This window comes from Centruroides vittatus, unplaced genomic scaffold (assembly GCF_030686945.1).
Source record: "Centruroides vittatus isolate TY-2023 unplaced genomic scaffold, ASM3068694v2 contig_922, whole genome shotgun sequence".
NCBI lineage: Eukaryota > Metazoa > Arthropoda > Arachnida > Scorpiones > Buthidae > Centruroides > Centruroides vittatus.
The window spans coordinates 465174-483449 of record NW_027122609.1 but is presented as its reverse complement, the minus strand read 5'-3'; the positions used below and the strand labels follow the sequence as shown (position 1 = coordinate 483449).

General features: G+C 25.1%; 1 protein-coding gene across 3 annotated transcripts in view; it reads left to right on the top strand.

Annotated features, from left to right (window-relative positions):
- The first annotated feature begins 5675 nt into the window (after positions 1–5675).
- Positions 5676–18276, top strand: part of LOC136984541 (tyrosine-protein kinase Shark-like) — a 90091-nt gene continuing 77490 nt past the window's right edge. For 2 of the 3 annotated variants that reach the window (XR_010882207.1, XM_067281566.1), the window contains exon 1: positions 5676–5816. Coding sequence is in view for 2 of the 3 variants with exons in the window: in XM_067281566.1 (XP_067137667.1) it covers positions 5710–5816 (107 nt within the window). In the remaining variant the exon portion in view is untranslated. Of the gene's footprint in view, positions 5817–6510; positions 6617–18276 lie in introns of those variants that run through there. The other variant, XM_067281567.1, reaches the window with a different exon arrangement.

Here is an 18276-nt window from a genome sequence, read left to right as displayed (position 1 = left end):
TATGTAATAAAATCATAAATAAAACACAGAAACGTCTTATTTTCGCCTATAAAAATCTAAAAAAAATTTTTTTATCTTAATAATATAACTTTTTTATGAATTAACTTTTAAAACAAATTTGTCTTTTACAAATTATTTTTAAAAAATTCTTTTTTAAGATTTTCTTCATTTTTATAATAATTTAAATTATAAATATAATAAATATATATATATTTCTTCCGTTCCGAAAACTAAACTGAACGGCGTCTCGGGTAATGAATATGTTATTTTAATAAAACTTAATTTCGTTTTTATAAAATAATTTTATAAATGATTATTTGAATCGCGTATTAAATTGGGTTATTTGTAATAAAATTCGTCTGTTTTAATCGATTGTACTGACCTGCAACAATCGATTGTTTCTCTTCTGCCACATTTATATGTCTTTCGGACACCAGAGGTCGTGCCAATTAGGTCAATCGAAAGATAAGAATTTCTTCCATTTTGGATGGAATTCCGGTTAAGTTAAAAAAAAAAATAATAATAATAAAGAAAACAATTATACAAAATATAAAAATAAAATATTTACAAATTTGGTTTAAATAATATTTTAAGTATATAATCCATTTAAAAAAATAAAGTTTTGTAAACAAAATTTTTAATTTTGAATATTATTATTAATATTTTATGATAGTTTTTCGCTATTAGAATTATTTTTTTTTTGGCTTTATTAGTGTAAATACAATCGACATAGTTCACGAATTGCGTCCTTGAGAACATCGAGTTTTGTAAAGAAGCGGCTGGCCTACCAGGCGCCCGTCTTGACATTCGTCTACATTTTATAGTCGATTTTATAGTTTGCTCGGTTTATATGCAGGAAGTATGATGAGATAGAAATTAAAGGAATAAAATTTATATACTTTTTTTCTATTTTATCTTCCATTTTTTTTTCTATATTATCTTTCATATTCTTTACTTATTCTTTACTTTCTTCTTCTTCTTCTTATTATTATTATTATTTTTATTTTTTTAAATATATAACGTAACATATAAATAAAATATATTAATTTTAATAAATATTCCTTTAATTAAAATGCATGAACATTTTGAATATGTGAATAATTAATGCCACGTCTCGCTTTAAGCTATATCGCATGTAAGAATTAAAATCTAAATATTCGTTTATCAAATAAAGATTGAAACTGTAATTTCGTTATTTTTTAAACTATATTTTAAGAGTTAAATAATAAATAAATGTTACACATGTTATCTTACGTACACACAATTCTTTTTTCTTTCTTTCTTTTTTGTGAGGTGCATTATATGAAATTTATCTAACATAAATTTTAAATTTGAAAAAATAATAATAAAACGGAATTATTTACTTTTTATTTCGTTCTATAGTGTTAGTAAATAAACGCGGTAACACGAATGAATAAATAAATAAGACTACAGCCTGCAATTCCGTCTTCACTGCAAAGCTATTTTACTTTTACGAGAAACAAACCCACAGGTAAATCATACTTTGATGTAGTAAAACTTATATATTATGAATTTTCTTCTGGGAAATTTGAAGATTGATGTCAATTCAATTATCTACATTATTAGATTATGTAAAAATATCGAGGATAATCAACGTAATCGAATATTCATCTCGATTATTCCAAACACGTGAGATGCCAAGTAGGTGAAACGGATTGTATTCGTTCTAACTTTGTAAAAGACGTTCAAGGGCAGCAATGATGCCAAATTATAAACATATCAAACAGTAAGAAGAAGAATATATAAGATTTTTTAATAGAAAATTCGATTTAATATTATTATTTAATATAGGGAACCGAACGGATGCTTGCAATCGTTTCTGTCAGAAATCGGAAGAGTGAGGTTTATTTCGATGAAAGAAATGTTATAAAATAAAAGTAAAGTAAAGAAAACGGTAGTGGAAACAACGAAGAAATATAGAATCGAATAATAAATGACTTGGCATTTGAACTCATGCCATATTTCCGTCTCTTAGCAACCCGACTCTTGCATTAGAAAGTATGGAGTTCAGGTGACATCAGTTTTTGCAATAACACGCACTTTACCTGTAACGGTTTTTTAACTCTCACATTTTAATATATGTTTCTAACATTTTTAAAATTCACAGTTATACTTTCATACCACTTTTTTTCGATTTAAAATATATAAAAGTTCGCGTTTAAAATTATTAATTTACATTTATTTTGAAAAATATATCGAAGATAATCTTTCCGGTATTTATTTAAAATAACCAAAAAATGATTATTTTAATATTGAGTCATAGAATAAGCGAGTTGTGTTGTCGGCTTTTCCAAGATTCTATTATTATTCGATGACTCGAGGATATTTATAGAAAAATATTTTTTGTTTATTTAATTAACTTAAAGAAAATTGAAATTTTGTTAACATTTTTTAAAAGTAAAAATATATTTATTATATATATATATTAAATCCAAAATAAAAATTTAAATAAATAGAAATATAAAGCAAATCATTCTACAATAAAAGTTCTATTTGAAAATATGGAGGAGGGAGGAGGAAAATGGATAAAACTATTTATCATTTCGATACTTTTTAAATAACGAGAGAGAAATTTTTATAGGTATTGTATCCCGAATATCTTTGCAAGTGATAAGTTAACAGTGTGTTGCTTTACTGTGATTAACTATTGGAAGTGCAATGTTTATCGATTCGGGAGTGAGTCACTCCCCAAACTTGTCCTAGTCCTGTCACGTCTTCTGTGTTAGCCAAGGGAGATTAAGCTTAGCGATTATATTTGACGGACTCGTTTGACGCTGAAGAAGAGACATGCGACGAAATGAAGAAATACGAGGATGGAAATGATTTACGTTTCGAGCATATTCATATTTAATTCTTATCAAACCCATCGGAATCTTTCTCTCTATATAAGCTTTAAAAATATATTTTTTAAACTGAACTTCGTGTATATATTTACCTACATCATAAATAAAAATGTTTATTAAAAAATTAATAAATTCGAAATGTATTTTATATCTATAATTTATTTTTATACGCAACCGTTTATAAATAAAATAATGTAGTGTTTCATATTATAAAAATAAGCACAGTTAATATAAAATTAAAAAAAAATTATGTAAAACATAACACGAACTGTTTCATTTATATAAAGATACATATTGAATTATATAATTAAGAGTAATATATTTATATTTATATAATATAATTATTTTGTTATTTTCTTTTTTAAACTAAATTTTATCATGAAAAATACCCAAATTTAGTTATGATAGAATAAACATTTTTTATAAAGTTCGGAAGATGTGAGGTACTTTATATTTTTCTATATATATGCTAAAATATTTTTAATTAAAAAAATAAAATTTGAAAAGTATTATAACTTAAGTTATAAAACGAATTAGAGAAGAGCAATTTTTATATAAAAATTTAATAAATAACTTGAAAGAATTTTAATTATCACCAAAAATTTTTTAATAAAAACAAACAAAAACAAATATATATATGTTTTATTTAAAAAGTAAATTATGAAATAAATAATTTTATTTTCCTATTATATAAAGTATTTAATAACCTTATAAAATTCTTCTAGATTAAAAGTTTTTCAACTAAAACAAATGCAAATATATATATATATGTATTTACATTATGAAAAATAATAGCGTAAACAATTATAAACATTAATTTACGATATATTCTTATATTAAACATTCTAAAGCAAGACAAATTAAGTGTTTTTTTCCTTTTTTCCCCTCTCTAAATCCATTTTGGCATCTCCCCAGTTACAATTAATTATAAATAAAACCCGATCGTTTAAAGATAACCCGCAACAAAATTTTATCAGCGTACGACCAGAAACCGGAAGTTTTAAATTCTGCTATAAAATATTAAATTATAGCTAGTGACAAGATAATAACACCTAGCGATTGAGTTTCTAGCACAGAGTCCATCTCGAATTTGTAAAGAAAGAAGCGATCAAATTCAAATTTGAAGATTTAAAGTTTTATATAATAGCCTTCGGGGACAGATACAGAAAATATAAAGTACCTTACATCTTCCGAACTTCTTTAAAAATGTTTATTCCATCATGACTAAATTTGGATATTTTTCCCGATAAAATTTGTTTCCATAAAAGTACGAAAACAAAAACGAAATAACAATTAAAATATTTAACATGTAGACTTTTTACTTCAATGAATATTTGCTTAAATTCTAACTAAAATTGTTTAAATATTCATTTGTTTTACCCTTGCTTAACGTTTAAACATATTTAAGCATGTTTCAGCAAGCATTTAAGCAAATGAATATTTGTTTAAATGCTATGTTAATCTAAGTATAAATGTTAAGAATAAATTGTAAACTATGAATATTTATTTTATATGCTCTCTTAAAATCTTCTAAATATTCAATTAAGTAAAAGAATATTTGCTTGCAATGTATATATTTATATATACATTTTAACTTTTTATAATAGTTTTAAAAATATTTATTAATTAATTAAGGATAATGATGTTTTTATAAATGAAGTTTATTTTTCCAAAATTAAAAAAAAAAAAAAAATAAAGATAAGAATGTATGACGATCCAAAAAAAATAAGAAGAGAGAGGAAAAAGAAGATATTTAGTTCAAGGACGTTATAAGAGAAAGCATTTTAGTTATGAATTATTCCCAAATTTCTTCAGTTTTATTTGTTAATTTTAAAGTTATTTTCTACTTTTCTAATTTATATATCAAAATAGAAATAGTAAAAAATTGTCTAATTTAAATACTTTTATAGCCATCAAACTTCTTCATATTTTACAAATTATCCACGTGACGTTATCCAATTAAAGTAAGGAAAAATTACGAAAAAATATTCATTACTTTCAAAAATTACATTTTAAAATAAAAAAAAAGAAAAAAATTAAGTAAAGAATTATTGATAAACTCAAAAATACGTACAGAAAATTTTATATACGAAAGAACTAATTTATGAAAGTCTAAAATAAACTTAAGGTCAGTCGGAATTTTTAATTTAAAAAAAAAGAATAATAATATATTTAAATATAATTTATTTCTTAAATTAAACTTAAAATATTTAATTATTTTAAAATTTTGTTTTAGAGTTAATTAATTAAGATATCTATAAAATATTTATTATAATTAATTGTTTTATTACGTAGATATACGTAATATTACGTATGCGTACGTAATATTACGTAATATAAAAATTTTGAAAGTTTAAATATAAATCTTGTAAATATATCTTAAATATTAAAAAAAAAATTAAATAAAAGCTAATTAACTCGAAGGAATTAATTTTTAAACTTCATTAAAACGCAGTTTTTAAAAATAATAAAGATTAAGTTAATTATGATTTGTAATTTAATTAATTAAGTAATAAATAATAATAATAATAATGAAAAATTATATTTAAAATTTATGAAATTTTATTATTTTTTTATATAAATAACGTTTATGAAATTTATTAAAATAAAATTTTGACTTTTTATTTTTCTGATTTATTCAAATTTCCAATATAATTTTACAAATATTTATATCGTTAATAACATAATTTTATATAATTATTTATCTTATTTAAATTTTGCGATAAATAAATTTAAAGTTTTTAAAAAAATAAAATAAAATAATTGGAGAAAAATAAAAATGAAAATAACTACGAAGACACTCAACTCGATGACATCTAGCAATGTCACCAGACATGACCAAGAGATGACTAGGTTGATCGATCACTTACGTCACATAATAGTTGACGTCATAGCTCCATGTGGCCATATTTACAATCATGGCAGCCATGAGGTGAGCACAATGATCATAAGGTGAGGATGTTACGTTCGTCGTTAAACTGATTAACCAATATGCTAACCGGGTTCGATTTAATCGTAAGTAATCGTAAACGATTACGTCTTTCACTCCGATCAATTATAGATTTTCGCTTTTATATAATATAAGAAAAAAAAAAGTTGTGGATCTAGAGCGGTTAATGGCACCCGACAACTATCTCTCTTCTTTCAGAATTTTTTCTCCTTTATTATCGTTTTTAAAATATTCGAAGACGTTACGTTTGCGCTTTATCTTATGCGATAGACGTTTAATGTTTCCATTACGGAAGAAATGGACGAGAAAAATGAGAGTCGAATCTTACGTCGATATTCGTTTGTTGCTATGGCCTCAGCTGTATCAGCTGTCAGATAGAAACGCGTGCGCAAATAAGCTTTTCTTTATTTTTCTGATTTAATATTCCTTCTTATAAAACATCAAAATAAACTCGAAGCAATTAGAAGATAATTGGCAGTTTATATAAGTAAAATCCCAACCGTTTTGTTAATTGGAATATTAATCCGTCGAATAAGATAACCGATTTTAAAAATTTCTCTTCAACTATTTTGATTATTTCATTTAAATTCTATTGAAGAATTTAATAAGTACGTCTCGCCCATTCAATGTGTTTTCCTTGATAAACGATCGTGCATTTGAGAAATTTTGTTTATTGTAATTAAATTGTCTATTTCATAAGGAATTCACACACATATATATATACTGTATATATATATATTGAATCTGCTACTTTATTTTATTTAAATAAAATGCATTACATCGTGATCTTAATCCAGAATAAGTAAGTGAATTATTATATTATGTATTATGAGTTAAATATGAGGTGAAATTTTCTTTTCCCCCCCTTTTTTTACATTTTGCATTAAGGAATATGAATTTAAAAAATAAAAGTAATTGTTTTAAACCTTTTATAAAGATTCATAAACACGGCGTTGAACTTTTTAAAAATTTAAAATTCTGTAAAATTTGACTGAGAAATTGTTAAATATTCCGTATCAGATGTGTGCGTATAATCGTTAATAAATAAAATTTAATTTTCTCTAGCTATTCAAAAATATTTAATATATTTGAAATATTTATGATTTTGAATATATATTTATTGAATTTCAAATATAATTGAGATAATAAAATTTTATAAAAGTAATTAATTTAGTACCTTTAATTAGCAATTATTTTATTTCTAAGTGTTTATAAATAATAAAGCATGGGTGATAGAGTGATGTTTTGTTTACTGAAATTATAATAAATATTTATTGTCTCTGTATTTGGATATTATAAATTTAAATGAAAAATAAATATTTTGACGGAAATTTAACTATGACATTTGTTTATTTTTAGAATAAATGTTTTAATGAAACTAATTATTTAATGAAAAATATTAAATCTACATTTTTTTTTTTAGGCTTGTTATATTATTATTTAAAATTTATTCGAAATATATGGTTGTGAATTAAAATATAGTATTAACTTCTTAAAGTAACTCTAAATAAATTGCATCTAAGCACGTTTGTTTTTAGACACTAATAAAATTTTTTACTTTGATTAAATATTCATAAACTGTGCTGGCATAGCATCTAATGAATTTGATAAGTTCTAATTTTTGATTCCTTTTTTTTTTGTTTTTATAATATGTTTTACGAGGAAAACATCAGAGAGCATGTAATCTCTTTAAAATGTATAGTTATTTAAATTAATTGATTTTAGGTTGAAAATCTTACCATCCTACCATCAGACAATTTGTATTTGGTTGAACTTTTAGATTATGAAATTTAATTTTTTATTATAATTATAAGGGTTTTTTCATTATAAAATTTACTTGAATCAGTTTTTCATTGAAAAGACCTTTCTTATTATTAGTCTAAAAACAACAATGATATATTTGAAAATAACTGTTTACATTGATTTTTTAGGTTTTTTTTTTCAGAAATTGCTATATTGTGACATTAATTTATAAACATTTAGTTTGAACCTTTTGAATGAAGCTAACTTAATACTACAACAGTGCAGAGAAAATATGAAAAAAGGGCTTAAAAATTTAATCAACATAAATAGTTAATTTTGTGTAATGTATTGTTATTTTAGGTTAAACGAATGACGAGAAGAATTTTATCACTAGAAAAAAGAATTTGATAGAAAAAATATTTAATTACATTATAAATGTCAGCAAAAATTTAATAATTTGTTATTCTGAAAGTTTATCTGAATAAAATGTTAATTGGTTTTAACTGAAATTTGTAGCATGAAATATAAGTGCAATATAGATTTTTGCAATTTGAAATGTGTCTACAAAAATAATTATATTTATTTCATTCTTGTAGATTATTATGACATAATGTGTTATCTAAGTGATAACATCAGTTATATAATAAAAAAGTATTACTTTCAATTATTTGTCAATATACAAATATCTCTGTTAGGTTATGATTAATGAGAATGGAATATAAATAGAAATTCTGAAACCTGTTTATTATGTATTTATCCAAATTTTTTCAGAAAAATTGTTTCATTGATGAACTATAAAACTTCTGGTTTCCTAGGCAACATATTGTAAAAAATGTTAAATGATTTTAAATTTAACAAGTAATAAAAATTTTATTATTTTCAAATGTTATTTGATATAGCTGTAATTTTTTAAATTACATAAAATATTTTCCATATAAATAAATAATAATCACAATAATTTCGAATATAACTTTATAGCTTATTTACAAATTCAAATTTTTAATAATTTATGTTTATAATATAATAAAAAATTGAACTTTATTTTATTTATAAATATTATTTACATTTTTATTAAAAAGTAACAACAAAACATAGTTTTATATTTATTATAAAATAAGATATTTTTTATAAATATTTTGAAAGAATTTATACATTTTTTTTATATTTTAAATATTTTGCATCATAATTATTTATTAAACATTTTCTCTTTTGATTTTAAACTTAGTAATTTAAAAATGTAAGAAGATTGCTTTTAGAAATTCATGCAAGAAATCTTAATGTTTTAATGATCCAAGCCAGATTTTTGAAAAAATACAGATATAAAAATGTCATAGACAAAATTAAAACTTAGAAAAATATTAATTAGATTATTTAATTTTATCTGAATATGTCGATATATGTCATTTTATATTGACATATATTGTTATATATTGACTTATTTAAAAAATTTGAATGTGGCTTTCATTTAACATATTTATCTTTTTCTTGTGTATGATTCAACCATTCTCATTAGGCCTAAAATGATAGGTTTCTCTGATAAGCTGAAGAAATCACATTGTGAAGAATACATATAGAATATGTACACAAGAAGATACATAGAATACATATAGAATATACCAATTCAGTATTAATACTTACTACTAATTATGTTAAATGTTTTAATATTTAGAATTTATAAATTCTTATCTTGAGTCTTTTCTTATTTTTTGTTAACATTAAATTTTGTGTGTAAAATTGGGAGTGCAATTTTAATGAATTTTTATTCTCAATTATACTCTGATTAGTTCGTATTTATTAGAACAACAGTAGCTACTATATGAAATTTATTAATTAACATTTACATAAATAATAATTATAAAACTAAATTATTACTTATTATTAAACTAAATTAGTTTATGTGCAGTATTTATTTGTTGAAAGTACAGATTTTAATAAACATCATGTTATATTCCACATGATAGAATTTAAAAAATACATTAAAATTTTTTTATAGAATATATCTGAAATAAGACTGAAAATATTTTAAAATAATTTAGTTTGAATTTTGTTTTAAAAGCTTTTATACATACTAGTACTTGTTTTTTTTTTTTTAAATAAAATTACCACATAAAGTATTTTAACTTCTTTATAAAAATTATTGTAAAGATTTATTATAAGACTAATAAAAATTAATATTTAAAAACTTGGTACGTTTGTGTTTGTGTGTGTGTTTGGTGTGTATATAAAAAATTATATATATTATATATATATAATTTTTTTTTATTGTTTGAAATATAGGCAGTATTCATAAAAACTAGTTTTTGTAGGTCATCGGCACTTTCTGGAATAAGAGCATTTCTTTTGTTTTGTTATTTGTTGCTAAATAATTGTTTGAAATCTTGACAAATATTATTTCGTTTTAAAAATATATGTATCCATTGAATATTTTATATTATATTGTCTTTTGTTTAGACAGTTAATTATAGTTTGAGAAACTTCAGTTAATTAACCATTTTAACTAATTAACCAAGATATTTTTACTTAGTGATCATTTAATCATGTATGTTTGAACTGTTAAATTTTTTTCATTAAAGTGTAAGATTTTTAATTGCAATTTTAACTTATTTCCGTAGAATTTGCAATGGTAACAATAATCAATTATTTATGAAGTAATATTTTCTGTTGATAAATAATGTCTTCTATCCATATATTTCAGATGAAAGAAATTGAATAAACAGTTAAAATGTTTTAGAAAATCTACTTATAATTTCTTGAGATTTATACTGTCTAAATTATGTATGCATGTACAAGAGCATGCTCTTGTATGCACAGAAATACAGTATTAATATTGTATCACCACTGCAAACCTTTATCAAAACACCCATAAATAGTCTAATTCATATTTTTAGGACAATATTTACAGTACTATTCCTCAGCAATAAAAAATTGCATCTGTTTTGAATTCTAGAGAACATAACATTCTATTACCATTGTAACTATTTTTTTTAGTTTTTTGTGATGGCAATTGTATACACAGAAATGTAAACTATTATAGTATTCAGAATAGAGGGAAGTTTGTGAACTGAAGATAGTTTTATTTATAATATTTTCAGAATTTAACATGCTATTTGTGTGATTTTTTTGACATATGTGCTATTAGTAATCTTATATTAATTTATCATTTGTTTATGTTGAAGATTTGAATATAATATGCCTGTTTCTAACATTTTACTTCTTTAATATTTGAAGTAAAATAATTAATTTATTAAGTAGGCCTAATATTGAATATGATATAAGATCTCATATTTTATTTTAGTAGTAACCGTAATTCAAATAATGTAATACAATACTAGATTGATTATCCAGCAAGCTTGGAACTGAAAGTGGTCTGAATTTCTGGATTTTCCAGTTTTCTAGAGACAGGCTAAATATATATTCAAAATATAAAATAAACAATGGAAAGTACAGAACAAAATTGTATTTAACAAGTATAAATTAATACATACACTTCTAAAGCAGGGTTTGTTTGTTTTCTATATTTTAAGAGGATTAATAATAATAATACTATGTATGTAATATTTATGATAAAAATTAAGAAAAGATCATAATTGAACTAGTGTCCTGTGATGTGTATGTCAAGAAAATCAAAATAAAGCAGCTGTGCAACAAACTATAGCTGTTCTACAGTCCCCCAAATTCAAAAGTAGCCAGTTTTCTGGTAATTTTTGGAAGCTGGATAATGGTCTACTGTAAAATAATACTGTGAAAATCACAAAAGGGATATACTTATCCTATATTTTGTTATATTACATATTATTAAAATATTAAACCAAATTTTATAATATTTAATTTGATTATTTTGATAAAAGTAAAAATAAATTATCTAGTATTTGTTGCAAATATACTTAATGAAAAATTTAGAAATATTTAATTTATAAAGTTCAAGTATTTAATGATTTGAAAACTTTTAGAAAATGATATTATTGGGTTGTTCGGAAAGTTTGTAGCGATTTTTGATAGATGACAGTTGAGACACTGATTGACGCAAAAATGATTAGAATTGTACAAACCAATGAATATTACAATAAATGACCTTGAGACGCGTCCGTTACAAAAAAACCGTTAAGATTAAACGCTATTTGAATAATCTTGTCTCATTGCAAAAATGGATGCAAACAACGTGCATTATCGACACTTGTTTCTTTTCTTTTTTCATAAAGGCAAAAATGCTGTACAAACAGCAAAGAAGATATGTGCTGTTTCAGAATCAACTGCTCGAAAGTGGTTTGCAAAATTTAAAACGGGTAATTTCAGCCTTGAAGATGCTTTTCGCTCAGGAAAACCTCCTGTTATTGAAGAGGACCAGATCAAAGCATTATTGGATGAAAACCCTCATTACACAATTTGAGAGATTGCAGACATAGTGAAGTCATTGAACAGTACTATATTTCAACATCTAAAGAAGCTCGGATACGTGAATCGTTACGACATTTGGATACCTCACAACTTAACGGAAAAAAACTTACTGGATCGTATCTCAATTTGTGATTCTCCTGAAAGATGAAATGAAAATGACCCTTTTCTGAAGCATTTAGTGACAGGTGATGAAAAGTGGATCATTTATAACAACATCAGCTGAAAACGATCATGGGGTAAGAAAAATGAATCACCATTAAAAACTCCAAAGGCCGGTCTTCATCCAAAGAAGGTCATGCTCACTGTCTGGTGGGACTGGAAAGGAATCCTGTTCTATGAGCTGCTTCCACAGAATCAAACAATTGATTCTGATAAGTATTGTTCCCAATTGGATAAGCTGAACATGGCAATTAAAGAAAAACGTCCGGAACTGGCCAATAGAAAAGGCAATGTGTTTCACCAAGATAATGCCAGACCTCACACGTCTTTACGAACACACCAAAAATTATTGGAACTAGGCTGGGATGTTTTACCCCACCCCCCTTACTCACTTGACCTTGCCCCGTCGGATTACTATTTGTTCCGTTCTCTGCAAAATTCCCTTCATGATAAAAACTTTGATAGTTTGGAAGCTTGCAAAAACCACGTGGATCAGTTTTTCGCGGAAAAAACTGGAAAGTTCTACGAAGAGGGTATCATGAAGCTCCCCATAGATGGCAACACGTCATTAAAAACAATGGCGCAAACATAATGGAATAAAAGTATATTTTTAGTTTTAAAACAATTTCTTTTATTTTTCTTAAAAATTGCTACGAACTTTCCGAACAACCCAATATTTAAATATTTTGGCTAGTGCTTTTGTACTGGCTTAAATATTTACAGAAATGATGATAAATACTTCACTCAAAAGCCTTAAATTATTTTCCAGTAACAGGTAATTCAAAACAGTTTTTTCGACTAATGTTTTGATTGTCTTTGATCGACTGGAGATCTTCGGGTCTTGATTCTGTATTCGTTGACAGAATGTTTAAATGTGATGATGATGATGATGATGATTGTTTTATATTTTCATTCATAAATATTTGGCAAATTTGCTTATAATCATCACATTTTTTTATGATGCTCTAAAAAAATAAATAAGACATTTAAACAAATGTATTTTATTATAAGTAAAGTATCATCATATTTTTTTACTTAAGTATCTTATTTTTTTTACTTTTCCCAATATTTTTTAATGAAAAAACAATTTTATTATATAGAAAATGAGAATGATTACAAATGAACAAATCAGTTTAAATATAAATTATTAATAAATTTTCATTATAATATGAAATGTGATTAATGATAAAAGAAAATAATATCATTTTTTCTAACAAAAATGATTAAACTTCAACAAAAACAGGAAATATATTAGAATTTGATCTTAAACTTTAATATAAAATGTAATAAAGAAATTTTAATTATCATCAGGATGTGACTATAAAAATATTTTTTTCCCTCTTAATAAAAATTGCATAATTTAAATTATATCTAGTTCTATTACTAAATTTTATTTTATAGCATAAAAATTGGCTCATAATGATGTAACTATTAATTAATACAAAAACAAGCAATAATTGGAATGATTTATTGGGCTGCAATTTGAAAAAATTGTAGTCCTATAAATTTCCACTGTCATCCATCCGTCTGTTCGTCTGTCTTTCCGTAATGTCAAGAACAGAGGTAGATGAAAGACAAGACCAGATATGGAAACCTCAGGGGCAGGAGGCCCTGATTAACTATATATGCACTTCTGATGTAAACCGGAAGTCATGTTAGCTCAATTCAAAAGTTTTCCCCTGAACAGTGTTAGATATATGACTGGCACGACTCTATTGTTAAAGGAAAAGTATGATGTACCGTACAGGGGCAAGCTGATGCTAATTTGAGATTGAGAGTATATATTTTAAATTAAATAAATTAAAAATATGATTCAAAATTGCAGCCCAGCATTGTGATCATATCCTAATAAATAATAGCTTGTTAGGAGTTTAATTTAATATTATCTGTTATTGTAACATAGAGAATTCAAGCATGTTGCTAATATAATATGAACAATGTAAAAAGTTTGAGATAGAAAAACTATATATATAATAAAAATTTATTAAATTTAAAAATAAGAAATTATATATAAATTTGTAAAAAAAGTTTTAAATCAACAAGAATTAAGTGCAGTTTAAATAGTTAAAAGAAAACATTGCCAAATTTAAAATTCAGCTGTTTTCATTGTATTAAAAAAAATCCAAAACAAAATAAATAGTTTCATTGTTGTTTTTTAGAAAGAAAATAAAAAACTCCAGAAAGAAAAGTTTTTTAAGCACAAAACTATTATGAAAGAAGGTAATTTGAAGATGTTATTTTTTACTCTTATATCACAATATGTTGGATTTGGAAGAAATGAAATAAATGAACTATAAATTTATATATAATTTAATTTTTAGTTTATTTATTTTATTTATAAATATTTACTTATTAAATGTGTTTGTTATTTCTGTAAATGATTTATATAAATTCATGTAAATACATATATACACATTTTATTATAAATGTTTACTTGTAATGTAAATGTAAACTTTCATAATAAAGTCATAAAATTAAATTTATAAAATTTGAAAAAAATGTTATTTATAAAACCTTTATATTATAAACTATATTTTATATGGATGTTCAAGATAAGAAGTACGTAATTTTAATTACTGGTATAATAAATCTTTTAAAATTAAAAATTTATCCAAAATAAATATTTTTATCAGAAAACTTCTTTTTAATTTTTAATCTAAACACACTGCTTTTCTAAATTGAAAAACAAACAAATTGTATAATGCAGTTATAAATAATTTATATGGAAAATGATCAGAGAATCAATTTAAAATTATTATAGTATTTAATTAATAACCAAATTTTATAATATATAACAATAAAAAAGTAAAGTATGACTTATTATTTATAACTTTAATTATAATTAATAAAACTAATCATTTATATTGTAGTTTTATTATAATTGTTATAAAACAACAAAATAATGTATACCTTATTCTATTTCTAAACAAACATTTTTACCAATTTTGACTTAACACAATTAACCCAAATTCTAAAAAACAAAAATGCCTTTCATATTACAATATATGTGGTACTTACTTCACATTATTCACCTTCATGCTGTTATTTTTGGTTCCAATTATAAAAGAAACTTTTGGAGAATACTCCTGATTATATGTATCACTTAATTTTTTTCTACAGGAATATGTGTATCATGTAAAAACACAATTGGGTGTAACATTCAAGAAAACTACTGTTTATATTTACAGTGTATAGACCTATATATAACCTCTTCTGTGTCAGTTGTTCATATTTAAGCTACATATTTAATTTAATATTTTTATACATTGGGTGATTGTAATTAAAATAACTTATCAATGGTGTTTAGAGAAATATGAGGTATGATCAGAAAATTCCAAGACTAGGCATATAAAAAGAAAACAATTATTTTAACTTTCATAGTCATTACCTTCAAAATAGTCCCCTTCTGCCTCAATGCATCATTTCCAGCATTTCTGCAAGCTTAGAATGCTCCCTGGAAGTCCCATTCCTGGGTATCAAGTTCAAATCACAGATAGGTCTTGACATCCAAGAATGGGGTCTTCTACCATATCAAAACAATGACCCTTCACCTTGAATTCTGTGTTTTGGAATAAGAAGTCATGGGGCCAGATCCCAACCAGATTCAGAAGTTGGGGAACAACAATTATGCACTAAAAATGTGTGGTTTATTGAGGACATGTTGCAGTTTGGTAGCTTTGAAAGACAGTATATTGCACACTGTTTATGCTGTATGTGATAAGCATCACAGAAGATCAGTTATGATCAGCCATTGAACAATATTTCTCACTTCCAGGTTTTACATCTTTGTATAATATGAGTGCACATAAACATCTAAAGCTCAATATTTTATAATGAAACCAAACAATTATGTAGTATTTAATAATAATAGTATTTAATAGTATTAATAATAATGGTGAAGTAGTCTGATTTAAATCCAGTAATCATTTGCTGCATAATACAAGTGTCTAGATCAGTGGCGTAGCGTAGTGGGGGCGGCAGGGGCGGCCCGCCCCGGGCGGCACTTTTAGGGGGCGGCAGAATTTCACAATAAATACACAATACACAATACACCTGCACAATACACCTGCACAATACACAATAATGATGATTGTTCTTTGCCGAAAAGTTCTTTAGAATTACCGTATATTTTAGTCTTTTGAATTGAGATACCTAAATAAAGGGGCAGCGAAATTTTCCTCTGCCGCGGGCGGCTGACACCCACACTATGCCACTGGTCTAGATTGCTCACTGAATGAATCATTTGGCAATTGGTCACCAATCTAGAATAGTACTAATAGCTTATATGGAGATCCGTCTTGCTTATAACTTGTTTGACTGATAAATGAAACTGTGTCTATTGCTGATTATTTAGAAAAATTTTGTTACAATAGAAAGTACTATATAAGAAGTTGACAATTGTGCAATCTCACTTCTGTTTACACTTAATTTATAGTGAAGACAGAGCACATGTTTTTTTCATGTTGAAAAGAGAATTTGTATGTCAATAAAACTCATATAGGCCACTGACATTAAAAAATAAGTAATATTCAATAATTTCTACTTAACAAGTGCAGAATGAGAAAATTAGCAGAGGTATTCAAGATTGGAAAAATGCAAGTTGCAGAAGTCATCAAGAAACAAGAAGAGCTACTCAGCCATTGGCATCATAACGATACAAGTTTTGAGGTGAGAATAGCACTTTTATTAGTAAAACAGTCATAGAATTATTCTGCAGAATCAGAAGTCAGAATGTTTCTATATTATCATCAATCATACAAGTCAAAGCTTTACAGTTTTCATCTGATTAGATGCCATGGACTTCAAAACCTCAAATTGATGGCTTTAAAAGTTTTGAAAGCAACATATCAAATTCAAAGCTATTTGTGGGAAATTCTCTCAAGTTGATCATAATATAGGAGTACAATGGTGGGCTAAGCTTCTCTCCATTATTACTGGTTATTTTTCTGAGGATATTTTGAATGCAGATGAAACAGAACTATTCTTTTGCACTCTCCACGATAAAACTTCATGCTTCAAGGATGAATCATATTCCAGTAGCAAAATAGTGAAGGAATGACTAACAGTTCTGTTGTGCATAAGTATGAGTGAAGAACAAGAGAAATCTCTGGTAATTGGAAAGGCCACCAAACCAAAAGGTTTCAAGAATACAGACATTACATTGAAGACAAGAGAATAGAATCTATAGAAATTGAATGAAAAATGAAACAAAAAGGTCTGGTCGATGAGAGACATTATGATAGAGCAGCTGGAACAGCAGAACAGGAAAATATCACATCAAAACAAGAAAATGCTTTTTCTTGATAATGTTAACATAACATCCAGAAATATAGCTTGAAAATGTTGAGATTATGTTTCTTATACCAAATGTCATTTCAGTCTCCCAATCGTTTGGATCAAGGTGCAATTCAAAATTTCAGTCAAGTACAGACAAATGGTTTTGAAGTACATACTTGTAATTATAGTTCATGGAACTCCATTCAAAAAGCTGACAAAGAAACTCACTATCTTTTCAAGCCATTTCATAGACTTCATGATTGGAGACAGTTTCCCCAATCAACAATTTCGAGTTGTTTCTTCAAAGCCAGATTTTCTTCTGGCAATGAGAATGCTTATAATTTTGCAGAAACTTTTGCAAATGATTTGAAGACAACAAAGTCTTGTGAATGCTCCTGGATTTACCATCTCTGCAAACTATTGTGTTGACATAAATCCTGATATCTCAACTGAGTGCACAAGTCAAAAATAAAAACAAGTACAAAAACAATCCTTCAGTCACTTTCTGAGATTCAAGAAAAGGAGAATAAAGATGGTGATGGTGATGGCTTGACAGCCAAAATGACACTGCTAATAGTCATACAGATAGACCATGAATGGACTACATGAATAAACTCAAGCAGTTGTATATCAATAGAGAAGATGTAGACTATATGAAGCTAGCCAAGAAAAATTATGCCTAGTGAGAAGCAGATTATTACAATGAAATATAAAAACAATCAAACATAATAATACTGACTCTCAATACATATATGATATGATATGATATGATATGATATGATATAATATAATAAGATAGTTTTTACATGGTGTCTATGTTATATATATGTTAGTAATACAACACATTACAGTAAGTAATGAATCACTTACTGTAATGTGTTGCATTAC